Source organism: Dama dama, chromosome 24, assembly GCF_033118175.1.
Source record: "Dama dama isolate Ldn47 chromosome 24, ASM3311817v1, whole genome shotgun sequence".
NCBI classification, from domain to species: Eukaryota; Metazoa; Chordata; class Mammalia; order Artiodactyla; family Cervidae; genus Dama; species Dama dama.
Window position 1 is genome coordinate 56,895,221 of NC_083704.1, and position 27,915 is coordinate 56,923,135.

General features: G+C 42.7%; 2 protein-coding genes across 2 annotated transcripts; one reads left to right on the forward strand and one right to left on the reverse strand.

Moving 5' to 3' along the window:
* Positions 1 to 764: 764 nt before the first annotated feature.
* On the reverse strand, positions 765 to 3,665 carry LOC133046012 (ubiquitin-conjugating enzyme E2 H-like). Its single transcript, XM_061128784.1, has one exon. The coding sequence runs from the start codon at positions 3,516 to 3,518 to the stop codon at positions 2,967 to 2,969; it is 552 nt and encodes a 183-aa protein (XP_060984767.1). The 5' UTR covers positions 3,519 to 3,665; the 3' UTR covers positions 765 to 2,966.
* LOC133045602 (serine protease 46-like) lies at positions 3,517 to 27,688 on the forward strand. Its single transcript, XM_061127783.1, has 5 exons — positions 3,517 to 3,796; positions 9,278 to 9,455; positions 9,636 to 9,892; positions 10,665 to 10,828; positions 27,205 to 27,688. Exons 1-5 carry the CDS (start codon positions 3,517 to 3,519, stop codon positions 27,457 to 27,459), a joined length of 1,134 nt encoding a protein of 377 aa, XP_060983766.1. The 3' UTR covers positions 27,460 to 27,688.
* The last annotated feature ends 227 nt before the right edge of the window (positions 27,689 to 27,915 follow it).

Sequence of the window (27,915 nt, forward strand, 5' to 3'; positions counted from 1 at the left end):
TTTCTGAGGGGCTGTGGATGCTTCTCAGGAGTGTTGTGATGGGACAACGTGGAAAAAAGCTTTTGGTGTCACACCACTCCTTGCTGCAGACTCACTCGACCTTCAGTCGAGGCCTCAGAATCACAGCCAGGCCCTCTTCCAGCTTCTTCTCCTACCCCTCTCAGGCACAGGGAAGGGACAAAAGTTAGTGTAAAAAGGGAGTCTCTTCAACTTATCAAAAGTCAGCTTCCCCGTGGAGAGGAAAACTCCACACAGAGCCCAACACATACATGCACGGGGCCAAGGTGAGCGCCCAGAAAGCACAGGCCTGAACAGAGGCGGGGGCTCAGCACGACGCGGGCAGCTATTCCAGGAGCTTCTAGTGCTCACAGAGAGGCCTAAAGGCACCGTCACCACACAGACTTGGGTGGGCGTGCGCGTGCGCACACGTGTGCGCGCGCACACACACACACACACTGCAGCCACACTCATATCAGCTTCTGAACCCCTGCAACTGCCCCCGACAAATCTCCAGCTGGGAAATTCTGCACCACCAGACTCCTAGCGCTGGTGCTCTCCAGTGCAGGCGAGCTGGCTGGTGTCTTTTTGTCAGATCAACATGGATTGAAGTTGGGGAGTAGAGCTGTGCACTGCTCGCGTACCTTCCCTAAACTTGCTTCTACTAGTTTTGTTTGTTTGTTTTCTGACAAGATTAAAAGCAATTTCTATCTGGACATTATTTTTTTTCCCCGAAAGGTAATTAGAACACTATTGTTTATACAATATTGAAAAAATACAATTTTTTATTGTTTGAACTCAAATCACCACCCAGCACTTTAAGCCTACCCTAAGTCGCACCTACAGATTACGGTTATAGCACAAGCAAACTGCTAATTCAGCAGGTAAGCAAGTTAGACAGTGCCAGCAGAGACCCTCCCTCCCCCAAAGTAATGAGAAGACAACGTGCTAGATAAGAGTTAAAGTACACCATTACATGTTAAATAGTTAATACTACCCTTCCAACAAGCCACAAATGCTAGAGAGATAACTCAGTACATGAACTAACCACAGCCCTACTTAACTGCACTTTTAATTTTTTTTAAGAAAACCTTTTGCTTCATGCGCGTAATTAACATAAGTAAATTATTTGCTTTTTATTTAGGAAAATAATCATGCTAAAAACAGGTTGTACTTTATACAGATTTTCAAAGAAAAGAGTGATTGTGCTTTCTGAGTGAAAAAGACAGGGTATCTTCCAACTTCAGTGACTCATATCTTGTGGAATATAGCACTTCTAAACTAAAAACACACATCAAAAAGAAAGATTAAATTCTCCCAGTAGGACATTCAAAAATCATCTTCAGGAGATTTCAGGATCGGCTAATTCTGCTATTGTCCTATTGGTTGTGGCAAAAAACAAAAGCAAAACTCCCCAGAGCTACTGTCTGAAGTTCTCCAAATTCAGCAGGCAACACTCAGATCGGAAAGAAACTCTGCCAGCAACCTGGACACATGGTTAGCTGAGTAAACATTTGATTAGCAGGCATTGAAACTGTCTGATTTCCTTTTAACATACACAGGAGAGAAAATTCTCTTCCTTCAAAACCTGTTCTACATCGTATTTCTGAATCCTTTCTTCCTATTCAGTCTCACTCAGGAAAAAAAAAAAAAAAGCTGTTTTTCCCATGGAGAGTCACTTTGGGTACAAGAACCTTTATTTGTTCCAATTATTACTCATTATAAATTTAGAATGTGTGCTGGGTCTACAATACCCGTTTCCCATTTCCACAGGCAGATGATGACTCAGGCTGCTGTCAAGGGCGCCAGCAGAAGGAAACCCAGTCAAAACGTGAGTGAGAGGACCCAGAAGGCACAGCCGCCAGCAGGGTCTTCTTCCCAAGTCTAACAGTCCGCTGAGCGGCTGTCCAAGGGGGAGGCCATCTCTTGGAAGGTGAAGATTAAATGTGCAACCTAAGCACGATACACACACACGCACACACACCAAAATTAAAAAAAAAAACAAAAAACAAACAACCACCAACAACCCAAAACCTCGAAACAAAACCCCCCACGAGCATCCTCAAAGTTAAAGCTCTCAGTCCAGGGCAGCGGTCTCACAGTGGCCAACAGCACGATGAGGGTGGACTCTGCCGCGTGAGAGGAAGCTTCTTCCCAGTCACTTTTCTCCTCCTGTCCTGTCCTCTCAAAAAATGGTCTGGAATATAAGTTCTACCCCCAAGAAAAAAGAATCAGATTCAGCAAAACCATTTCCAAAAGGTTCTCCAAAGCAAAAACAAACAAACAAAACAAAACACTTGTGGCTGCAGGGCCTGGTAGCAAGAAGGGCAGAAATCTACATATAAAAATGTACTTAAAATCCAAGTCGAAAAAAATCGTTTTAAGTTTCATACTCCAAAGAGCTCCCTGTTTTATACTGTTGCTCCACAGAAGTGGGGCCACCTGGGACGCACAGGAAGGAGCAGCTCTGATCCTGACGTGGCAGGCTCTGAATGCTCCCACAGCAGGCCTCTTCCTCCCCAATTTTTTCCTTTCCGTTTTGAAAAAGCACTATTCTATCTTCATGTCCGAGAGCTGGTTGGTTTTGGTTTGTTTCTTTGGAACCATCAATAAAAGAAGCGACTTTTTCCTGTTATTTTGACTCAGGCCTATCTATCAGAGCGGCTATTCCTTTTTACAGTTCAGTAGCACACAGGCTGACTTGGCCAAATGGACTTATCAATGCATGCATTCGGACCGCATATTGCTACCAAAATGGAATGTGGGAATATGCTATGCACCTCAGGTTGAGAAATGACCAAGAAATCAAGATCTAAAGGGTGATATATAATATATATATATCTCAATGCTATTATTCATAAAAACCTTGTTTAGTAATAAAAAAATTGCTTTGTTTAAATATGAATATTATAGTCTGCTTCTCATGGTTAGGAAATAATAGTCTTTCTGAAAAGCAGGTGCTTTTTCTACTACAACTCCATATCCTGGGCCTCGTCTTCCGAAAAGTCAGACATAGAACTCTCCGATGAGCTGTCTCCGGTGCCCTCTTCCTGCTCTTTCAGTGCCTCCTCCGTTGCATATTTCTGGATGTACTCTTTAATTTTCTGCTTGTATTCTTCTGGTCGATGGAGGTACATAGCTGCAGCGTCACCATTGAGAGGATCTATGGGGTTGGGATAAGCCAACAACTGGGGCAGGAAGGACTCAAATATATTGGTAAGATCATAGAGAGCTGTCCAAGTTTGATTAATTACATCTAGACACACAGTTCCTGACGCTTCACCAATGTTGGGATGGAAAATTTTATTCATGAATCCTATAGAAGGAGATTTGAAAGGGTATTTATCAGGAAGATCCACTCTAACTTTCCATACTCCGCCTTCATACGGTGTTCCTTGTGGTCCATAAAACTTCACTACAAATTCATTGAGTCCTCCTAGGATAGTGACCTCATGCTTACTCTCAATAAGCTTGACCACGTCCGTGTCCATCCGCCTCTTGCCCGGACTAGGGGATGACATGGTGTCGCCGCCGCCGCCTCTCGCCCTTCCTCGGCCCGCCTGTCACGGGCCCCGGGCCCCGGCTCTGAGGAGCCCGCGGCCGCCCCGGCTCCTCGATGGAGGTGGCAACACCCCCGCGGTCCTGTCTGGTCCCGTCAGCCGCCGCCGCCCCCCGCACGGCGGGGAACGCCGGGCACTGTCCGGCCGAGCGGGGGTGGGGACCCCGCGGCGCACGGCTCGGGCTGCCCCTCTCCGGCGGTGTGCTCCGCCGCGGCCCGGGCCTGGCGCTCCTCTGCGCCGTGCGTCGCTCCCTCCTGCCTGCTCTAGCTCTCTCGCCTGCTCGCCCGCTCACCCTCTCGCCGGCTCCCAAGCCGCCTCCACGACAAGCCTGACTAGTATTTTCTAAATAGTTGATAGAATGTTTTTATTTCCTTGAAATAAGTTAACCAAATTTATTTTTAAGATTTTTAAATCATTTGTTTAATCTCACTTAATTGTTAATAAATCCTTGTTCATTGCATCATGGTTAAAGATGTGGCCCAGAATAGTTCTGCTTTTAGGGAAGTTAACTGTGGTTTTCTTAGTAGTCTAGTATGTGGTTGACTTTTAAAGATGTTCCATCCCTTTCAAAGATAGGCAGAGTTGGAGAAGACCCTCCCACTGCAAGTGAGGTTTTTCCATTTCTCATGTGTCACTTACTATGTTTGATGTCATGATATTACATGGTGATGGTGGCCGTTTAGTTGCTAAGTCATGTCTGACTCTTGCAGCCCCATGGCCTGTAGCCTGCCAGGCTCCTCTGTCTGTGGAATTATTTTAGCAGGAATACTGGAATGGGTTGCCATTTCCTTCTCCAGGGGATCTTCCTGACCCAAGGACCAAACTCGTGTCTCCTGCATTGCAGGTAAATTCTTTACTACTGAGCCACTAGGGAATCCCTTGATATTATATTGACATTATAACTTTTATCTTTTTTCACCATAAAATAACTTTATTTTTTCTGTTTAAAGCTTTTATCCTGGATTGCATCTTAAGAAATTGCTCTTGTCATTTCTATTTTTGCTTACATATATTTAATGTATTTCGACCCATCTTTTACCTTCAACTGCTTTATATTACTTTGTTTTAGGTGAGTCTCAAGTAGCACATGAGTGGAGTTTTTTTCTACCCAGTATAAGAATCTCTGACTTGTTGTATAAGTAGAGGTTTTTGTTTGTATTCACATTGGTGGTCATGAATATGCTTGGTCTTTATTGTTATCTTTTATTATTGGTTGATCATTCTGCACAGAGCATTACTTTCCACAGAGCCAGAAGAGTAGAGATGGTTTTGCTTCTCTGGGTTTTTTTCTTTTCTCTTTTCCTTACTCTTTTCCTCACTCTTTTCCTCAGAGGCAATCTAATTATAGGACTGATCATTCTCTTGATTTTTGTACCATGTATTCCCTGATGGCTCAGTGGTAAAGAACCTGCCTGCCAATACAGGAAACATAAGATATGTTGGTTCAATCCCTGGGTCGGGAAGATCCCCTGGAGGAGGGCATGGCAACCCAGTCTAGTGTTTTTGCCCAGAGAATCCCATGGACAGAGGAGCCTGGTGGGTCCCAAAGAGTCGGACACGATTGAAGTGACTCAGCAATCCCTAAAAATGGTTTGTTCTGCCTATTTTTGAACTTCATGCGATGTGTACCTTTTGGTGTTTGACTTCTTTCAACAATGTTTTACGAGATTTACCATGTTGCTACGTTCTCATTGCTCTTGAGTATTCTGTGCATTTATCCTGCCTTTGATGACAGCTAGTGGGTTTCTAGTTGGGGCTATACTCAACAGTGCCACCGTCAACAGTCTCATGTGTCTTTCCTGCTGCTTACATGCGTGATATTTCCAGGGCACGCTACAAGAAATGGACCTGCAGGTTGTGAGTTAGGCACATTTTCTACTTCACTAAATGATCCCAAAGTTTTCCACAGTGCTGGTCCCAGTCCATCTCCTGTAGCAGTGTAATGATAGCAATCTCATTACTCCATGGTCTTGAGAACACTAACAACAGGGTGGAGTAGGAGTGAGTCATCCTCCTGTATAGTATGAGGAGCATGGGATTCTTGGGGTGGGACTTCAATGGGGTGATGAGGAGGGGTCCGGGGTAGGACTTCAATGGGGTGATGAGGAGGGGTCCCAAGATGTCAGTTACTCTGCTGATTCATGAAGACCCAGGCTTGCAAACTGCTTCCTCTCAGGAAGTTACCTTCTAAGGCCCCAGACAGCTCACCTCCCTCCACCCATGAGCTATTCTCTTAAAAGTGAGGAGAAAAAGTGTGGGAAAAAGGAAAACTCAAGTTCCAGCTCAGTCAGTCTCAGCAGGAACTAGCCATCCCCCGTTAGAGCCTCAGTTTCCATACCTCCAGGAAAGCCATGAGAAGGGCTTTGAGGATCTTGAACTGGGTACTGGGGATGCCTCACAGGCCAGGGAGTAGGCACTGTCGCAAGCCAGATACCTTGCACCACCACAGACCCAGTGTTAGGCATACAGGGGCATGGTCAAGGCCAAGGCTGAGCCCAGGAGGTACTGTCATGGGCCAGACACCAGGTGCAGTCACAGGCCTTGGGTTTGGCGACAGGTGCACCATACCAGAGGGGTATCTGGCAACAGCATCACATCACAACCCTGGCAGGTCATGACCCAGACCACACTGTCTCCTTAGCTTCCTGATTCTGCCCCACTTCCTGCTATATAAACAAACCATGAGTTCTAGAATTCTCACGCAGTGGAGATGCCCTGCCCCCTAGTCCCATTATGAGAACCCGTGACAGCTGTTCCCTTGCTTGCTATGGCCTGTGGGCAGGGAGCTCTTCAGAGCCTCACATCTCCATTTCCTTCTGCCAGGGCTGACGGTAACCTCTATGTTGAAGGTAGGGCTTTGGGAACATGAGAGAGAGGCAGGAGGACTCTGCCTGGGTGCCCATGGCAGCCGTCCTCATGCCTGAAGGGCCTCCATTTGTTCTTGATGGGCACCTCCTCACCAGACTGCATGGTGTGCCAAGCTTGGGGACCCAGACAGTGTCAAGGCAGTTCCTCTTTGCAGGTGACCATGAACATGAGGAAAGAGCCTTGTTAAAAGTAGAATAAAACTCATAATCTGTGTAGTGGATGAGCTTGTTAGGGAGGCACAGTCTCAGAGAACCAGGACTCGTGCTGAGGACAGTGTGGTATGTAGGTGACTGCTCGCCCCATGGAAGGCATCGTTCACAACAGCCCAGGAGGTGGACCATTTCACAGTGGGAACCAGCGGCCCAGAGAGCTAAATGCTTATGGGGCTGGGATTCAATACCGATTTTCAATAGACTCTTTGGGGGTAAAAAGTTTGGGACCCCATGTGACAAACTCTGGGATCCCACCCTAGCTGACCACAGGTAACATTGTGGTGGTAGCCCTGCTTCAGATTACCCGCCAGCTGCCCATTCTGCCCCTTGGCAGAAAATATGCTGGCATGGCGTCTGTTGGTAGGGATGTGTCCCCCAACTTAGGGACTTTGTCCTTTTCCCTTACTGTGTGACTTGCCTTCCCAGACCAGTCCTTAAGTGAGGGACTGAATGAATGAGTGCCGTTCTGCTCTCTGCTGTCCTCAGGCATCTGTGATGCTTGGGGCTGGTGAGGATGTGCGCTGCTCCTCGTTGCTGATGGCTGTGCCTGTGATGATGTGGGGGTGAGGAGCTGTGACCTTGTAGGGATGGAGGTCATTAGCCAAGACAGGTGTCTCCATCACCATGTGTGAGTGCAGGTGGTGACATCAGAATACAGCTTGTGAGTGGGAGTGCTTAGACTCTGGAACTCCAAGAAGGGGTGGAGGTATTCTGCAGTGGTCTCTTGGAGCCACTGAGTGTCCCCTGTGTGTGGAATAGTATCACTGTGCCTATAAGAAGATTGATCTGCAACATCTCATGCCCTCAAATTAATCCATCCTGGTTCCCTAAAGATTCAGCTGCTATAACTTGGTGCTGGCATCTGGTGCTGGCATCTCCAAGCTGAATCCTGCAAATCTTGCATAAGCTTTTGGGGGAAGAGATCAGAGTCAGTGTTGTCCTGGACATGAGTTCTGAGGAGTGCTATTCTCTGAAACTGAAGAACCCGCTACAGTTGTGGATCACAGAAGCAAAGCCCAACCCTTCCTCCTAGAGCTGTCAGTTCCTTTCTTGCCACTCACTGGCCCCAACAGTGGGAGTGGGAGGTGAAGGGGCTGCATTGAACTAGATATGAGATTTAGATTTTCAAGTGGTGAAGTTCATTCTGTGGGACCCTGGCTCTCCAGGGCCTTAGCCTTGTGAGAAAGGAAAGGGCAAGACTTTGGAAGCCTTCTCTTTCCTCCCAAAGTCTCCATTGGGATAGGCTGTAATCTGAAACAAGGTAGCCATAAACCCACCACAGTATATGAGAAAGGCTGGAAAATATAGCCACCCCACCTTGGGGCAGACAGAAAATAGGACAGCAAGCCATTGGCCAGAGACACGGGCAAGAATGGAGCAATGAGAGGGCAAGGTAGACCAAACTCCATGGAAATGGTGGGGCCTGTGTGGGTGCCTGTGGATCCCTGTAGGGAGCCACTGGTTGAGGGGAAAGGTGCCCAGCCTCAGGTGTGGCAAGGAAACCTGCCACCCACATCTGATGGCAGTACCAAGAGTGCTTGGACATGGTGGAACAAGACCAAACATCAGTGGTTTGGGACTGACTGAGGGATTGCTATGAGGCATGGCCCAGTAGATGTTTCTGCTAGTGTATGGGTCGCAATAGATGGTTAGCCTGGTCTGTTCATTGTTGTATCCTCTCCACCACCACCATAATTCCCCTCCTGCCCCTTCCCCCCATTCCCAGGCAAGGACAAGCTTTGCTTGCTGCTGCTGAGTCCCTGAAGCTCTGGTTGGCACTGCACGCTGAACTGCTTAGGGAAACACTTGCTGGAACCACATCTGCTTGAGACAGTGTAAACACATGTCCCAGTTTGCATGTAATGAGGAGGTCTCTGACCTCCTTGTGACGGCTTCTAGACCCCAGTCCAAACTTGACAGCAGGTTATACATTGATAAAAAACCTTTTTTGTCTTTAATCTCAGTCTCCAACCTTTGCTGTAGAATTTCTCCTTTTCCTGTCTTCAATGATGTTGAGTTATTAAATACTAGTCCAGGAAGGTCCAGTTCAAAATCTCAGTCTCATAGCCAGTTCAATGCAGCCTTGTCTCCTCCCACTCATGCTGTTGGGGCCAGTGAGGGGCAAGGAGGGAACTGACAAGCATCTTTACTCATTGCCTGGAATAGTCACAGAGAGCACACCTCTAGGGCTGGTGGGTCATGGAGGCAGGCCCTGGACTTGTACAATGCAACGTCACTGTCCGTTGCTTCCTGGCCGCAACTGACCAGCAGCCCTGCTCATTGTGCCCCATCACTTAGTGCTTGACTGACTCTCACCCCTCTGATGATTCTCTTTCCCGTTCACTCCCCTAACCTTTTGCTTGTGTTAACAAGGGAGAAGGGATGACCCCTGGGCTGTTGGATCCGAACAAGCCCTGGAGAGGTTGTCTGGTCCCCATTGTTTGGAGACTCTGTTTTTAGCATGGGGCTCCTGCTGCCTCTGGGCCTTTGGTTGCCACTTTGGGGGTGGGGAGAAAAGTCCCTCCCCACATGTGCATGTGGCTGTGGCTGCTTGTGACGGCTGGAAGTCTGAGGGCTGCCTCTTGCTGCCTGAGAGTCTGCATGAGGCTGGCACGGCCCCTTCTCTACCTTTTTCCTAAGGGTCCTGGTTCCGGGGTTGTGGTCGGACTAACATCTCCTGCAAGAATGTAAATGGAAAGTTAGTGGAGGTAGGCAAGTGGCCATGGCAGGTGAGCATCCTATTCCTGGGCATGAACATCTGCAGCGGCTCCCTCATCCACCGCCAGTGGGTCCTTACAGCTGCACACTGCTTACAGAGGTCAGTCAGGGTGGCCAGTGGTCTCAGGGGCTCTGCTTTTTGGCCTGGGAGGCCCTGCTGAATCTGGTGACCCGGCAGCAGGGGCCTGGCTGGGTAGCCCTGTGCTCAGCTTGTGTCTCTTTACCCGTTCCATGTTTGACCTCACTGCTGGTGATCTGCCTCCTACCCATGATCCTGCAGATCCAAGGACCCCTTGTCATACTCCGTGAAGATGGGAGTTCAGAGCCTCTCAGAAAATGGTACCGAACTTCCAGTCATTCGCGTCGTGATTCATGAGGATTTCACTAACCTGTCCCAGGATCTTGCCCTCCTGAAGCTCAGGGACTCTGTCTCCTGGTCCCCACTCATCCAGCCTGTCTGTCTACCTAACCCCAAACTCAAGCCATCTTTTGGATCCCTGTGCTGGATGATCGGGTGGGGAAAAATGGATATTCACGGTAAGTGAAAGCAGGCTGAGGTCCCAAGATACCTGCCTCTTCAGAACATAGCTCCACCAGGGGCTCCTCCATCCCATTCCTTTCTTCACTCCATCAGCAAACATTTCCTGAGCACCTAAATGTGCTGCACATTGTCCTGAACTCTGTTGATGGGAGAATATATACAGCACCCTGGTGTAAAAGACACCCATGATGTCCATGGACCTCAGTTCCCAAAGTTAAATCCAATGTCAAACTCTCACCTTGCAGCCTGGAGGGAAATTACCTTTGTTACTGGGATTCCCTGTCTGCAGGTGGCACAGGGGCCATGGTCTCAGGGGCTACCTAGACATCGGGTAGCCACTTACACACTTGTTGCCTTGAGCACCAAGACTTCCTGTCCCCTGTTGGTGTCACTGTGAGGTCCTAGAATTGAGGAGCCTTTGTGGGTCCTGCCTTCCAGGGGGTGGCTCTGTCTAGGCTTCAGGATCTTGCCACCCTGGCAGGTAGCAATGGAACAGTGCTCAGCCACTCATGCTCATGAAACCTGAATCCTTGGCTTCCTTCAATGCCTGGATGTTGTTCTGAGCCCCTCAGGAGACTTTTGCTTAGACTTTTTAATGCGGGCATTAAAAAGTCAGACTTTGGGCATTTTCAAAAGTCAGACTGTGGAGTGGGGCCTTTGTGAATCACTATCCTAGGAAATGGCCCTGCCTCCTACATTATGAATCTGGATAGCTCCAAGATGGAGGTGAGCTGAAGAGATAGTGAGGCAGGATCTCTCTCTCTCCAGTGAACCCACAGTCCCCCTACAGCCTTCAGGAGGTGGCTGTCAAGATCATAAATAATGATATCTGCAATCAACAGTACAAGTTCCTCTTCTTGACAGACCAGAAGAAGTTGCTTGGGAGTGACATGATCTGTGCCACCTCATACTTGGGCATGGACACCTGTCAGGTATGCAGTGTCTAGACCTGGGCAGGAAGGTGACTTTTAAGGGTCACGCATTCTTTCCCACGTGGCCCTGGGAGATTAGAAATCGCCTTTCCCTGGGCTCCAGTTTTCCCACTCTGTAAAATAGGGATGAAAATACTTTTCACTCCTCTCCCCAATTATAGTCAATAATGGCAGTACTTACAGGGAACTGCTGGGTGATAGGCTGTGCGTACTTTCATCTGTAATCGTCATTGCCAAATCGTTTTCCAAAGCGATTGTAGTAATCTATATTCTTGCAGCAGTGTTTGAGAATTTCATTGCTCTATATCCTTGCCAACTTTTGGTATTGGCCAGACTAAAATGTTTTCCGTTCTGAGGAGAAATAGTGCCCTATGGTGGTCACACGTACAGGTCTAGTTACTAGCGTACTTGTGCATCCTTTCACATGTTTATTCACCGTTCATGATTCCTTTTCTGTGAGTCGCTTGTTCAGATATTTTACACATTTTCTATTGTTTGCTATTTTCTTTTTATTATATCTTTATATTTTGGATACTGATTTTATGTTCATTGTATATATTGCAAATATTTTATTTTTGAAATCATTTTATATATACTGTCTTTGCTGAACAGCAATTTGGATTTTTTAAAACATTTTTTTGAGGTATAGTGGATTTACAGTGTTGTGTTAGCAATTTAGTTTTTATTTCAGTCAAACATATATCCATTTTTTTCCCCTTTTGGCTTATGCTTATTTAAGAAACCCTTCATTTTTCCTGAGGTTATAAAGACATTTTCCTGTGTTTTCTTTTTCCTAAAAGTTTGGAAATTTTGGTTTCTACATTTAGGTCTTGAATCACGTGCATTCACTTCATAAATAGTGAAAGCTAGAGGTCTATTTTTATTTATTTCTGTGTATGGACTACCAGTTTTCCCAGTGTCATTCAGTGAAAATACCATTTCCTCTACTGGCTGTCACCACTAACCTCATAAATCAAATTTCTGTATACACAGAGGATAATTTCTTGAGTTGGACACCTTAACTTTTTTTCATCTTTAATACAAGTGTTTCTTTTGGTCTTTTAAAATTGAAGTATAGTTGATTTATTGTGTTAGTTTTAGGTTTATAGCATAGCGATTCAGTGTTTTTGCAGATTATATTCTGTTATAGGTTATTACATGATAATGAGTATAATTTCTGTCCTGTACAGTATATGCTTATTGCTTATCTATTTTATATATATTGAATAGTAGTTTATATCTGTTAATCCCATACCCCTAATTTTTTCCTCCCTGTGCTCCTTCTCCCTTTGGTAACCACAAGATTGTCTTCTGTATCAGTGACTGTGTTTCTGTTTTCTGTATACATTCATTTGTATTCTTTTTTAGATTCCACATATAAGTGATATCATATAGTATTTGTCTTTATCTGACTTATTTCACTAAGTGTAATGTTCTCTAGGTTCATCCACATTGCAAGTGGCATTATTTCATTCTTTTTTTATAGACTGAATTATATTCCATTGTGTGTGTGTGGGTATCATATCTCCTTAAGCCAATTGTCTGTTGATTGGCACTTGGGTTGCTTCCATGCTGTTATTAAAGTGCTGCACTCAATATGCCAGCAAATTTGGAAAACTGAGCAGTGGCGACAGGACTGGAAAAGGTCAGTTTTCATTCCAATCCCAAAGAAAGGCAATGTCAAAGAATGTTCAAACTACCACACAATTGCACTCATTTCACATGCTAACAAGGTCATGCTCAAAATCCTCCAAGCTAGGCTTTAACAGTATGTGAACTGAGAACTTCCAGATGTACAAGCTGATTTAGAAAAGGTAGAGGAACCAGAGATCAAATTGTCAACATCTGTTGGATCATGAAAAAGCAAAAGAATTCCAGAAAAACGTCTACTTCTGCTTCATTGACTACACTAAAGCCTTTGTGTGGATCACAACAAACTGGGGGGAATTCTTAAAGAGATAGGAATGCCAGACAAACTTACCTGCCTCCTGAGAAACCTGTATGCAGGTCAAGAAGCAATAGTTAGAACTGAATATGGAACAATAGACTGGTTCAAAATTGGGAAAGGAGTGTGTCAAAGCTGTATATTGTCACCCTGTCTATTTAACTCATATGCAGAATACAAAATGCCAGGCTGGATGAAGCATAAGCTGGAATCAACATTGCCAGGAGAAATATCAGTAACCTGAGGTATGCAGATGACACCACCCTTATGGCAGAAAGTGGAAGAGGAACTAAAGAGCCTCTTGAAGGTGAAAGAGGAGAGTGAAAGTGAAAGTTGTTTAGTTATTTCTGACTCTTTGCGACCCTGTGAACTATACAGTCCATGGAATTTTCTAGGCCAGAATACTGGAGTGGGTAACCTTTCCCTTCTCCAGGGGATCTTCCCAACCCAGTGACTGAACCCAGGTCTCCTGCATTGCAGTCAGATTCTTTACCAGCTGAGCCACAAGGGATGTCTAAGAATACTGGAGTGGGTGGCCTATCCCTTCTCTAGTGGATCTTCCTGACTCAGGAATCCAACCAGGGTCTCCTGCATTGAGGTCGGATTCTTTACAAACTGAGCTATCAGGGAAGCCTGGAGAGTGAAAAAGCTGGCTTAAAACTCAACATTCAAAAAACTAAGATCATGGCATCCGGTCACATCACTTCATGGCTAATAGATGGGGAAACAGAGGAAACAGTGGCAGACTTTATTTTCTTGGGCTCCAAAATCACTGCAGATGGTGACTGCAGCCATGAAATTAAAAGACTCTCGCTCCTTGGAAGAGATGCTATGAGAAACCTAGACAGCATATTAAAAAGCAGAGACATTACTTTGCCGACAAAGGTCCCCCTAGTCAAAGCTGTGGTTTTTCCAGTAGTCATGTACCGATGGGAGGGTTGGATCATAAAGAAGGCTGAGCACCGAAAAATTGATGCTTTTGAACTGTGGTTTTGGAGAAGACTCTTGAGAGTCCCATGGACTGCAAGGAGATCACACCAGTCAATCCTAAAGAATATCAACCCTGAAAATTCATTGGAAGGACTGATGCTGAAACTGAAGTTCCAGTACTTTGGCCACCTGATGTGAAGAGTCAATTCATTGGAAAAGACCCTGATGCTGGGAAAGATACAAGGCAGGAAAAGGGGATGACAGAGGATGAGATGGTTGGATGGCATCACCAACCCAGTGGACATGAGTTTGAGTAAACTCTTGGAGATAGTAAAGGACAGGCAAGCCTGGTATGCTGCAGTCCATGGGGTCTCAAAGAATCAGATACAACTGAGCAGCTGAACAACAACAAATTAAATCTGTAGATTGCTTTGAGTAGTATGGCCATTTTAATAATATTAATTTTGAAATCCAAGAGCACAGATTATCTTTGCATTTCTTTCAGTCATCTTCAGTTTACTTCATCAGTGTTTTATAGTTCTCAGTGTATAGGTCTTTCACCTCCTTGGTTAAGATTTTTCCTAGGGTTTTTTTACATGATTTTGAACAGGATGGTTTTTTTACTTTCTCTTTCAGATGTTTCACTAGGGTACAAAAATGCAACAAATTTCTGTATATTAATCTTGTATCCTGAAAACTTACTGAATTCATTTATTCTAATAGTTTTGGATGGAGACTAGGGTTCTCAATATAGAGTATCATGTCATCTGCAAATGTGACAATTTAATCTCTCCCCTTTCAATTTGCATATATTTTATTTCTTTTTCTTGTCTGATTGCTATGGATAGGGCTTTCAGTACTATATTAAATAACAGTGACCAAAAAAAAAAAAAAAAACCAGTGACAAGAATGGGCATTCTTGTCTTCTTCCTGAATTCAGGAGGAAGGCTTTCAGCTTTTCACCATTGAATATTATGTTGGCCCTGATTTTGTCATTAATGACCTTTATCATGTTGAGATATGTTTCCTCTATACCCACTTTGATGAGGATTTTTATTATGAATGGATATTGAATTTTATTGATGTATTTCTCAGCATATACTGAGATGATCATGTGGGTTTTCTTTCATTTTGTTAGTGTGGTATATCACATTGATTGATTTGTGTATGTTAAACCATCCTTGTGACCCTGGAGTAAATCCAGTTTGATCATGGTGTATGATCTTTTTAATGTATTGTTGGATTCAGTTTGCTAATATTTTGTTGAGGATTTGTGCATCTATATTCATAAAAGGTGTTGGCCTATAATTTTCTTTTCTGATCTTTGTCTAGTTTTGATATTAGGGTAATGGTAGCCTCATAGAATGAATTTGGGGGTATCCCCTCTTCTTTAGTTTTTTGGAATAGTTGGAGAAGGATAGGTATAACTTTTTTTTTTACTGTGTTTGATAGAATTCCTCAGTGGAGCTGTTCAGACCTGAACCTCCAGGGAAGTCCCTAAAAATAAACTGATTCTTTTTTTTTTTTTTTTTGCCTCATGTGGGATCTTAGTTCCAGGACCAGGGATCAAACCCATGCCCCCTCAGTGGAAGCACAGAGTCTTAACCACTGGACAGATCTGAACTTTTGTTTGCAGGCCGTGTTTTTGTTTGTTTGTTTGTTTTACAGAATCTATTTCACTTGTAATGATTAGTCTATTCAAATTGTCTGTTTCTTTTTGACTCATTCTTGGCAAGCTATATGTTTCTAGAAATTTGTCCAATTTTTCCCATTTCTTCTGTATTGTCCAATTTGTTGACATTTTAGTGTTTATAGTATTTTCTTATGATTTTTGTACATCTCTGATATTGATTGTTATTTCTTTTCTTTCTTTCTTATTTTGTTTATTTGGGTCCTCTTTTCTTTTTGGTGAGCCTGGCTAAATGTTTATCAATTTTGTTAATCTTTAAAAAAAAAAAAGCCTGTGGTTTCATCCTTCTTTTCAATTTTTTAAAATCTCTGTTTTACTTATATCATCTCTGGTCTTTATGATTTCCTTCCTTCTGCCAACTTTGGACTTTCTTTGTTCTTCTTTTTCTAATTCTTTTAGGTGGTAGGTTAGGTTGTTTATTTGAGATTTTTCTTTTTTTTTTTCCTTGAGGAAGGCCTGTATCACTATAAACTTCTCTCAGAATGGTTTTGTCTTTGATATCATCATTGACTCATTGACTTTTAGTAGCATGTTGTTTAGTCTCCATATATTTGTTTTCTGGTTTTTCTGTAGTTGATTTCTAGTTTTATATTGTTGTGGTCAGAAAGATGCTTGATATAATGTCTATCCTATTAAATTTGTTGAGGCTGGTTTTGTGACCTAGTGTGTGAGATAACCTGGAGAACATTCCATGCTCACTTGAAAAGAGTGTGTATTCTATTTTTTTTTTTTTAATGTGGTGTCCTGTAGATATCAAGTACAACTGATCTTTGGTGTCACTTAGGAACTCTGTTGCCTTATTGATTTTCTTTCTGAATGATCTGTCTATTGAGATCAGTAGGGTACTAAAGTCTCCTACTGTTACTGCATTATTGTCAATTTCTCCCTTTATGTCTGTTAGTATTTGCTTTGTATTTAATTGCTCCTGTATTAAGTGTGTGTGTTGACAAGTGTAATATCCTCTTCTTGTATTGACCCCTTTATCATTATATAATGTGCTTCTTTGTCTTTTATTATGGCCTTTGTTTTAGAGTCTGTTTTGTCTCATATGAGTATTGCTACCCCCACCTTCTTGTCATTTCCATTTGCATGAAATATCTTTTTCTGTCCCCTCACTTTCAGTCTGCATATGTCTTTTGCCTTGAAGTGAGTCTCTTGTAAGCAGAGTAATGAAGGGTCTCATTTTGGTTTTTGGTATCCAGTAAGTCACTCTTTGTCTTTTGATCAGAGGATTTAGTCCACTGACATTTAAAGTTTTTATTGGCAGGCATGTACTTATTGCTATTTTATTCCTTGTTTTCAGTGTGTTTGTAGTTCTTACTTGTTCTTTCTTCTTCCTTTTGCTTTTCCAATGTGGCTTGATAATTTTCTTTAATAGTATGCTTGAGGTCTTTTCTATTTGGTTTTTGTGTACACACAACCTATAATAAGTATGTTTTTGATTTGTGGTTACCATGGAATTTATATATGTTGATCCATAATTATATCTAGTTGCTTTAAAAAGAAGTCATTCAAGTTCAAATACATTCTAAAAGATCTACTTACTTACTCCCGTCCTCCAGATTTTGTGTTTTTGATGTCATATTTTACATCTTTATGCTTGCCCCTTTACTGTTTATTGTAGTGATAGCTTACCGTGAATGGTGTCAGATTCATGATCTCTGAAGAAGATTTAGCTTCGGGACCAGGGACCAGGCATGATCACTTGAGAGCTTTTGTGTAGCAGAGTTTTATTAAAGTGCAAAAGGGACAGAGAAATTTTCTGACATAGACATCAGAAGGGGAATGGAAAGTGCCCCCCATCCCTAGTTTTAGCAAGGGAATTATATATTTTTTAATTGGTTATTACAATAAATCAAATAATGTCTCAAGGTTGTAAAGATCTTACTAGACCCACTCCCATAAGATACATTTTAAGATAACAGGATTAGTCAGAAGGTTTTCAGGAAGGAGAAACATGTCCTCAAGCAGGATACATTATTGTTATATAATCCTTACTAAGGAATGTAGAAAAAAAAGTTTATCCTTTCCTCCTCCTTGAGAGCCCCAGACCCCTTTCTCTTCCTTGGGGACCCTGGACTTTTTAATCAACCTGCCTAGGAATTGACTGTCTCAGTAGTTATAATTGTTTTTATAGTTTTTTGTTTGTTTTTTAGTCTATGTTTTGAATTATTTAAGTGATTGTCAATGGCTTACTAGTTTGCCTTTCCTGTTGGGATTTTCCTTTCCCTACAGATTGTTTCTTTTTCATTTAGAGAAGATGCTCAACATTTCTTTTAGAATGGTTTAGTGTAACTGACTTCTTTTAGTGTTGCTTGTCTGAGAAATTTTTTCTCTCTACTTCTGTTCTAAATTATAATCTTGTTGGGTAGAGTATCCTAGGTTTCAGGGCTTTCCCTTTTCATGAATTTGAGTATATTATGCCACTTCCTTCTCGTCTGCAAAGCTTTTGCAGGGAAATCAGCTGATAGCTTTAAGGGGGTTCCCTTGTACATGACTCTGTTTTTCTCTAGCTGCCTTTAGGATTCTCTCTTTAACTTTTGCCTTTAAAAACATTTATTTATTTATGGCTGTGTTGGTTATTTGTTGCTGTGAGGACTTTCTCTAGTTGCAGCAAGTGGGGGCTAGTAGTTGTGATGCAGAGGCTTCTCATTGTGATGACTCCTCTTGTTGCAGAGTGTGGGCTCTAGGGTGGGTAGGCTTCAGTGGTTGTGGTGCACAGGCTTAGTTGCCCCACTACATGTGGAACCTTCTCAGACTAGGGATCCAACCCATGTCCCCTGTGTTGGAAGGTGGATTTTTAACCACTGGGCCACCAGGGAAGCCCTGATTTTTACCATTTTAGCTATAATATGTATTGGTATGGGAATGTTTTGATTCATTTTGTTTGGGACCCTCTGTGCTTTCTGTACCTGGATATGTTTCCTCCTTTAGGCTTAGCAAGTTTTTAGCCATAATTTCTTCAAATACATTTTCTTTTTGTAAAAATTATTTATTTGACTGTGCTGGATCTTTGTTAACGCATGGGCTTTCACTGGTTGTGGCGAGGGGCTATTCTTCTTTGTGGTGTTTGGGCTTCTTATTGTGGTGGCTTCTGTTTTTGTGGAGCATGGGCTCTAGGCACACAGGCTTTAGTAGTTGTGGGGCATGGGTTCAGTAGTTGTGGCTCATGGGCTCAGTTGATCCACGGCATGTGTGATCTTCCTGGACCAGGGATTGAACTCATGTCCTCTGCATTGGCAGGTGGAATCCCAATCACTGGACCACCAGGGAAGTTCCTTCAAATACATTTTCAATCCACTTCTCTCTCTTCTCCTTCTGGAATCCCTATTATGCATACCTTGGCACTTTTTATATTATACCCATAGATCTCATATTTTGCTTTATTTATTTATTTTTGGTTTTTCATTTGTCTCTCTGCTGTTCAGATTCGGTGATTTCCATTATTCTATCTTCCAAATCTCTTATGTATTCTTCTTTGTTATTTTGTTGGCTATTCATTGCCTCTAGAGTGCCTTTTATCTCAGAAATTGATTTATCTATTTTTGATTGGGCCTTCTTTGTAGTTCTACTTTTTTGTTAAAATCATCTATGTTTATACTGATATTCTTTCTTAATTCACTTAGCATTTTTATTACCAACTTAAAAAACATTTATTTATTTGGCTGCACCAGGTCTTAGTTGTAGCACAGGGAATTGTCAATCTTCATTTCAGCATGTGGTATCTTTAGTTGGGGCATGAGAACTCTTAGTTGCAGCACGTGGGGTCTAGTTCCTTGATCAGAAATTGAACCCAGGCCCCCTGCATTGGGCATGCAGAATCTTAGCCAATGGACCACCAAGAAAGTCCCTGTTACCAACTTTTTGAACTCAGTGTCTGGTAGACTGATTATCTCTGTTTCATTACTTGTTCAGGGGTTTTCTTTTGTTCTTTCGGCTGGGAGTAAGTTTCTTTCTTTTAATTTTACTTAACTTTGTCTCTGTGAATTTAGGTGGAACACAGCTGTGTGATGTGGTCTCGAAGGGGTGGTGTTTTTGTGTGGAAGCGCCCCTTTGTAGACTGTGTGTGCCCAGTATCTTTGGTGTGAGGGCTGAATTTGATGTAGACGCCAGCCAAGTCTTTCCGCATGGTGTGCTGGCCACTGTCACCTTGATGGAAGGTGTGGCTGCTGCTAGAGGAGCTAGAGACTGTGCAGGGTGTGAGCCGGGACTTCCTCCCTGCTCCCTCTCAGGGGTGGCACTTGCTCCCATGTTGCTAGGAAACCCTGAGGTCGAGTTCAGGCTAATTCTGTTCCCTTTAAGTCTGTGTTTTTCTTTTCCCTACACTGGGGCTTTTGCCCCAGAGGAGGGGCGTGCTGAGGTAAATGGGGCTTGTTTGCTTACACAGGTCTGTTGCGCTGCCGGTGTAGGCTTCTGGGGCTCTGCTCACACATAGCCCGAGACTGAGTCTTTCCCCTGCTTGGTTGTCCCACATCTGGTGCTGTGTCGTGGTGTGGAGTGGGAGTGGGGATGGTGGTGTTGGTTGCAAGGGTTCAAGTAGCTGTACTGCCACCACAGAGACAGCCTGGACAGCCACTGTCCCCACATTTGGACCCCACCCCAGAACCCTGTGCCGCCTCTGCCTTGCTACACTGACTCTTTTCCCAGGACCCAGCTGCCTTCCATTCTGTGCCAAGCTGTGGCATCGCTTGAGCGGGGTTTAAGTTTAAGGCAGTAAGGCAGCAGTCATTAGGCAGGCGTCTCTCTAACTTGTCATTAAGCTGGCACTGGCACACTCCTTGTGCGTGGCATCTAGGTTTCTCCTGCCTATCTGTCCCAGTGGTTCTCCCAGCAGCCATGTAGGACTCCAGGACTGGGATGGCCAGTCCGCGGCTTGACTTGCTCTCTGCTCAAGGTGAGATTTTCCCGTACAGTCTTTCTTCTCCTCTTAGACCCCTTCCAGGGGCACAGGTCCTGACGCGATGCTTTTTTTCCTGTCACACTTTGTTACATGGGGATCCTTCTTGCAGCCTTGGTTGTCTAGGAGTTCTGCTAGTTCCAGATTTATCTTTTTTAGATTCTTTTCCCATACGGACCATTGCAGAGTATTGAGTAGAGTTCCCTGTGCTGTACAATAGGTCCTCATTAGTTATCTACTGAGAAGTTTGACTTTAAATCAACTTGAGCTTTGTGCTTATTGTGTGGATATATATATTCTGATTTCTAAACTGAGACATTTATATGACAGTGTAATCACAGTGATTATGATTACAATAATCACAGGGAGCAAAACATTCTGATTCTGCCCAGTTTTTACCTAGGATCAAGGAAATACATTTTAAAGGGACAATAGGGGTTCAAATGAAGATGCTTATTGTGTTCAGTGTACCATTTACACTTTTCCCTGTCCTTTGCCCATGTTTTTCTATTAAACTACTTTTCTTTTTATTGATTTGTAAAAACTGTAGCTATTATATGCAGTGGTAATTACTGGCAAGGAACATCATGTCTTTTTCAACTTAATTTTAGTGGCTTATAAAATATGTGTATATACACGCACGTACTTATGGATAGAGAAGATAAAACAAATATGGTTAAACATTAAATCAGTGGGTCTGAGTAAAAATATTATATTCATAACTTTTTTGTAAGTCTTTTTTATTAATTAATTAATTTAATTTTGGTTCCACTGGGTCTTAGTTGCTGTGCTTGGGCTTCCTCTCGTTGTGGCGAGTAGGAGCTGCTCCTTGTTGCAGTGGTGCGCTGGTTTCTTGCTGCAGTGGCTTCTCTTGTGGATCACAGGCTCTAGGCTCGGGCGTTAATAGTTGTGGTGCACAGGCTTAGTTGCTCCGGACATGTGGAATCTTCCTAGACCAGGGATCAAACTCATGTCCCCGGCATTGGCAGGCAGATTCCTATCTACTGCACCACCAGGGAAGTCCTGTAAGTCTTCAATTACTTCAAAATCAAGTTTGTTTGTTTTTTTAACTTTGGAAACAGGAAGTTTTAACCCTTTGTGAAATGCTTTACAATTTTACCCTCCTTGTTCATGATTTACCTTCTTTTGGTGTGGATTTGTTTCATAGAGTTAATTAAAATTTCCATATGTTCACATTTATCATTATTTCCCTTAGTGATTGTAGTTTTTGTGCTGTGCTTAGAAATCTTTTCCACTCTAAGATTTTTTAAATTCTTTACTCATATATGTTCTTAATTATTTTCTTTAAATATTTTAATTTTGATTCATCTGGAAGGGTGAGAGAAGAAACCAGTTATGTCAACAATTTTTATTGAATACTTTTTTTGGGCAATGAATTAGAAATGCCCTCTTTATTATATTATACATTTCCATCTTATTTTGTGTATTTCTGCCCTTTGCAGTCTCATTCCTATGCCACCACCACTGTTTTAAAATTATTATAGCTCTATAATTCCTTTTTGTGTGTGTTAAGGCAAGTCCTCCTTTATTATTTTTATTTTAAAGAATTTACCTGGCTGTTCTCCCGTGTTCATTCTAACTGAACAATCTTTGTCTCAAGGTGTTTTCTAATTTCTTCTTTGATTTCATTATTGACTCATTGGTGTTTTAGTAGCATGTTGTATAGTCTCCATATGTTCTTTTCCCCCCATTTTCTCTTGAACAGTCTTCGTATAATATAAAAGGAAAATCATGTGGTGATTTTGGTGGAAATTAATAGATTGATTTAGGGAAAATAGACCCTATTTTGCTTTATTTCTTTGTGTCCCTAGAGCAAGAGTTTATGTAGCTTTATCCATATAGTTTTTGCATGCCCACTTCTTAAGTTTATTCCTAGGTGTTTTATGTCACATCTCTATTTTTGAGATTTGAGCAGTATTTTTTTTCAGTGTATTTTCTGTTTGTATTATATCAATATATTGATTTTTGTGTGTATTTACTTTGTAATAAGCAAACTTCCTAGGTATAGTGGATTCTCTTTAATTTTGTAGGCCCAGAGACATACCATCTGCAAACAGTGATAAAGTTGTCTCCTACTTTTCAATGTTATGCCTCTTATTTCTTTTTCTATTTCTATTTTTTTGCAATGTCAAAAATCATATTCCAGAACAATTCCTCTGTCTTCCATGAGACACTGTGCTATCTTGTTTTAGTTATATGTCTTATAAACAATATAAGGCTCAGTGCCTTATACTTTCCAACACATTTGGGAGGCTTTCCTTTAATCTGTTTACCAAGAAGAATGTTTCTTTTTATACCCTTCACTTTATGTATTGGTTTGATTTTTTTTCCACTCCACTTTCTCCCTGTAGTGATTTAAAAGTTGTTGTATCTCAGTGTCATTCTCCTGTTGGTCACCTAATAGTTTCCACACATGTATTTAAATTTAACACCCAGGGTTAATCGATGTCTGCAGCTTCCTCAGCAGAACAAGAACCTTCCTTCCTTTTGACTTGCCCTACTTCCATCCACCAGACTCATTTTGTTGAAAACATCTAGGAGTTCAGCTCACTGAATCCTTTTATTATATCCCAAGAGTTTTTGTTGACTCTCTTGGGCTTTCCAGGTCTATGCCCATATGAGCTATGATTAGTGATGATTTTACTTCTTTCATTTTCATGATTTTTACTTTTTCCATTATTCTGGGTACTGTCCCTGAAAGCAGCCTGGAATTGTGGCTCTGCTTTTTCTTGTTGCTGACCTTCTTGGACGTGCTTTCCACACTTCATTATGAAGCATCTTGCTAATGTGGCATATCATCTGTGGAGGACAGAGTGATTGCTTTCTGTTTCACTGTGGCATTTTATTTCAGGAACGAACGCTAAACTTCATAAAACATGTTTTCTGCAACTATCAAGATGATAACTCTTCCGCATGCTAAGTTGGTTCTGTGAACAGACTCCTCATGTCCGTTTACCCTGACTGCTAGGACCCGCCCTCCCTGGTCATAGTGTACTTTGGTTTCATTCATCTGTTGTATTCAGATTTATAATATCCTTTTTTAGGATATGTTTACTTTATTTCTTCATCCAACAGACCACCCTCTACTGGGCCCTGGACCAGACACAGGATAGTGGTGGTGCACAGCCCAGGAAAGGTACTGGCTCGGGAATAGCCGTCCTGTGAGACACCATACACGCAGTCTTTGCATTGTTCTTTGTTTTCCTCCAGTGAGACTGGGCTGCATTTAAGGTGTGTTGAGAAAGGCACTCCCCTTGTCAAATTATAGAGTCACAACTGTGCTTCACTTAAAAGTACAATCTATGTTCTAGAACATTTGAAATGACATAAATTATCTGCTCCTTGAACGCTAGAAAGAAGTTGCCTATAAAACCACATAGATCTGTTCTCATTTGAAGGGATAGTTCTTGAGCAGTATTTTACATTGTTTTGTCCATGGTTATTGGCTTATGATTTGTATTTTCTTAGAAATTATTCATTTCATCCAGAATTTAAATCCATAAAGAGAAAGTTATAAACAGTCTTCAGATCTTAGAAAGTGTATTTTCCCTGGATCTGATTTTAATCTCTTCTACTTACACCACAAAATATTTGCATTTTCCTCCTCTTTTAGTTTTCCTTGGTAGGACTTAAAAGGTGTTTATCTATTTTGTTGTTTTTTAAGAAAAAGTGATTGATTTTATTTCTCAAGTCTGTGATTTTTTTGCTTTCTAATGTATGACATCTCTTTTTTGCCTTTATTAATTCCATTTTAAGTGTCTTCAGCTGAATGTGCAGTGATAAATAATTGATAATAATTTATTTTCATTCCCTCTTGTTTGATGTTAAAAGTATTTAGACTAAGACTATTCTGTGTGCAATTTTGGCCCACATCCCATGGGCTTTGCAATATATGGTATTCTCTTTCTGCATTCCAATTATAGATTTTAATTCTGTTTTTACTTTAGCATTTTTGAAAGTTAATTTTTTTCCATCTGATGGGGGTGTTTCACATTTTGTTATTGGGTTCTGGCTTTATTTCACTGTGGTAAGAGAATGTCCACATAGGATCTTTCTTTTGCCCTCCAATTTTCTCTCTCTTTTTCTCTGAGTTTTCTTTAACTCTGGATTCCCAGAGTCCAGGCAACCATATCTCTCAGGTAAGGATCCTCACACTGTCATTGCTAGCTTAATTATCACTGGCTTGATTTTCCCCTTCATCTTCCATTTTCTCTCCCCACATCAGGCCCCTGCTGAAATGTGTTTAGTAATGTCTTTTAAGATGTTTGTATCTTTGAAAAATGTGTCTCGTGATATATGGGTATCTTAATTTACATAACTGATGTTGTTCTACATACCCCTCCTGTATTTGTTTGTTGAGGAATCTCAATTTGTTAGAGAATCCACATTAGTTTTATTCTTTCAAGTCATTTCTCCCATGTGCCCTATGTCAAATTTTTCTCTCTTCTCTATTTTGGGAGGAGCCCATAATTTTCAGTTACTTTCAGTTAGTAAATGCCTTGTCCTATTATAAGCCTCAATTTAAAAATCAATTTGATTTAAACTTCACCAAGCCCACTCCGCCTTCCTGGAGTTTTGTTATGGTGGAGTCCAAGTTAATTTTTCTCTGTCAGTTTCCCTACCGCCTACAACAGAGACCGCCTTTTCAACAGTCATGACCCTTTCTGGAGCATGTGCCAAGTTTCCTCGCTTGCAGGCATCTGGCTGGCTCTCCATCACCCCAGGGGTCTATTTTTCTGTTTCTGTGCTAGTGCCATAGTTTGTACAATTATAGCTTTGAAATATATCTAACTCTGCTTAGATATATCTCCAGTCCCCAGCCTCTCCAGGTTGCTCTCTTTTTTTTCTCAAACTTGTCATAGAATTAATGGCCTTTATCCTTTAATATTCATTCTAGAATCAGATTGTCAAGGTCTTGAAAAAATCCTGGGTAGCATTTTATTTGGAATTGCTTGAATGTTAGCGGTCAACGCAAGAACTGACATTGTCACAATATTTTGACTGTTTTACTCTCTAATGAATAGAGATAAAAGATGTTTATAAAATGTGTTTGGAGAACAAAGAATAACATAGTCGATATCCATACCTTCACCACCAAGCCTACAAAATGGTGCATCACTAGAAACTTTGAGGCTCTCATGTGATGATTTCTGAATATCAAACTGTGAAGGCTCTGATGCTGCTTTTGGTTTTTTCTGCTAGCTGGCATTTGTTCTTGGTGCCTCAACTTCCCTGTGTGCGGGGTGATGTTTTAAGAGTGATGACATGCTTTTTAGAGTGTTCTTCGTGGGAGTTTGCTGAAGCATGGCTTGAAAAGTGAGGTCCTTCAGACAGAATCTATATTTGCTTCTGCCAGGTACCAGGGCATAAAGAAGGTACCAGGGCAAAACCAAGAACTGCTTTAAATGATGTTCTTGGCTCAATTTTTAAAAATCACCCAGTGTGAATTTGAATTACAAGTTCACATGAGGGCAGGTGTTCCCAGTTTATCCTCACGCAGAAGGTGTGGTCCTTTTTGGCAGGAATAACTTTTTGCAGGAGGTTTCCTCTTGGGCTTCCTGTCTTGAGCAGGCTCTGGGTTTTGCATTTTGTCTTTTGCCCCCATGAATGAGGCTGTGAAAACCAAAGCTCAGTTTCACTGGGTTTGGCCCATGGCCTTGGGGCAAAAAGTCATCTTCTGGGCTTTGCTGTCAGCTCTCTGGGTTTCAGCCCTCCCTTGTGTTTTGCAATCTGAGGAGTCTATTTTCTTGCCAGCTCACCCACGCATTTAAAATGATAATTAAAAAAAAACTCAAATGTTATCTTCAGCAACGTGGGATAGGGGATCTAGCCTTCCATGCTTCAGGAAGCCAGATGCTCAGAATTGACAGTTTTACATTGTTTTAAATTGCCTCACGTAAGAACAACAGTATATCTGTACATTAATATAGGTCTTCCTTTATCTTCTTAAGTATGATTTTGTTATTTTTCCTTACATATCTTATATACTCTTCATTAGATTATATCTTATAAATCTTGGTTTGCTGCTGCTGCTGTTGCTAAGTTGCTTCAGTAGTGTCCGACTCTGTGTGACCCCATAAACGGTAGCCCACCAGGCTCCTCTGTCCCTGGGATTCTCCAGGGAAGAATATTGGAGTGGGTTGCCATTTCCTTCTCCAATGCATGAAAGTGAAAAGTGAAAGCGAGGTTGCTCAGTCATGTCCGACTCTTAGCGACCCCGTGGACTGTAGCCTACCAGGCTCCTCAGTCCATGGGATTCTCCAGGCAAGAATACTGGAGTGGGTTGCCATTTCCTTCTCCAAATCTTGGTTTACATTACATTAAAATATATATGTATACATATAGGGAGGGAGGGAGAGCATGGGCTATTTTTCTGATTTATAAAACTTTTCAACAATACTGAAGAGTGTAAGATAGTTTAAAAAATCATAAACCCATCATCAGCAGAAATAAAAGCTGTTACCTTTTGACGTTTGCTGTTGTAAACATCATTCTTACATTTGCCTCTGCTTTGCATGAAAAGAGAGGGGGCAGATTAACATTTCAAGTAGTTCATTATGCCAGCAGGATGGTAGGAAAGGAGAAAGTCAAGGGTAACACCTTGGAGGCCCACCACAATTTAGAGAGTGGGCAGAGGAGGGGACCAGGGAGTTGTGGTTGGAGGGTTAGCAGGGGAGTGAAGAGAGGCCAGTGTGATCCTGAGCTCAGGCCCCAGAACAGTGCTCCCGTGTCCCAGGGCAGGCTCTGAGCTATGCCTCAGTATCAGGGACAGCACGGGCCTGACACAGCTCGTGTTAGGGACATGGCCTGGGAAGGCGCAAGTTTATCTGTTCAGGACCTGCAAGGAGGCCCTCCTGCTGCCTCTCTCATGCCGCCCTTGCTCCCCTCCACAGAGTAACTCTGGCAATTCTCTGGTCTGCCAAATGAACAACACCTGGATTCAGATGGGGGTGGTGAGCTGGAGCTTTAGCTGCAACCAGCGCCACTTCCCGGGTGTCTACACCAGCACCTCCTACTTCACTGACTGGATGAAGAAGCAGATCGGTGATGTGAGGTTCGTCAGCAGAGCCGGGCCTGCCTGCCTCAGCCGGGTCTTCCTCACTAGCTCTGTCCTGCTGGTCTCCTTGGGCTGCCTGTGGCTCCTGTGAGTGATGTTTCCTGGGCCGTCCCTCCCAGAAGCAGCTGCTTCCTCCCCTCTGTCTGTCCTGCAGAGAAGTGGAGACTGGAGGAGCACAGGGCATCAGGGCAAGTCCATGGGGGAGGGTCCCAGAGCCACTGTTCTTTCAATTGTTCAATGAAGATGTTCTTGAACTTTGTGTCACTGAAGTCATCATCTTTTTTCTTGACTTTGGCCAGAGCCTCCGCACCCCCAAGAGGCCTGGCTGTCTTCTCAAGGGGAGCCTCCCTGATAGCGTTCCTTGTACTTGTATCCATCCTTTTCCCCTCTCTGGGCTACAGTGTCCTCTTCTACCAATATGAAGCTGGACTCTGTGATTCCCCACTCCCTGCTTAGTAATCCCAGCACTCCAGCAATCCCCAGGTGCCCATGCTGTCCCCTGGGTCTCTGACCAACAGTTTCCCCTCAGTTCCTTACTATGAGGGTT

Coding starts and splice junctions, on each gene's coding strand:
- LOC133045602 (XM_061127783.1), top strand. CDS start 3,517: ATGGTGTCGCCGCCGCCGCCTCTCGCCCTTCCTCGGCCCGCCTGTCAC. Junction 9,456..9,635: donor GCTGCACACTGCTTACAGAG/GTCAGTCAGGGT, acceptor ATGATCCTGCAG/ATCCAAGGACCCCTTGTCAT. Junction 9,893..10,664: donor GGGAAAAATGGATATTCACG/GTAAGTGAAAGC, acceptor CTCTCTCTCCAG/TGAACCCACAGTCCCCCTAC.
- LOC133046012 (XM_061128784.1), bottom strand. CDS start 3,518: ATGTCATCCCCTAGTCCGGGCAAGAGGCGGATGGACACGGACGTGGTC.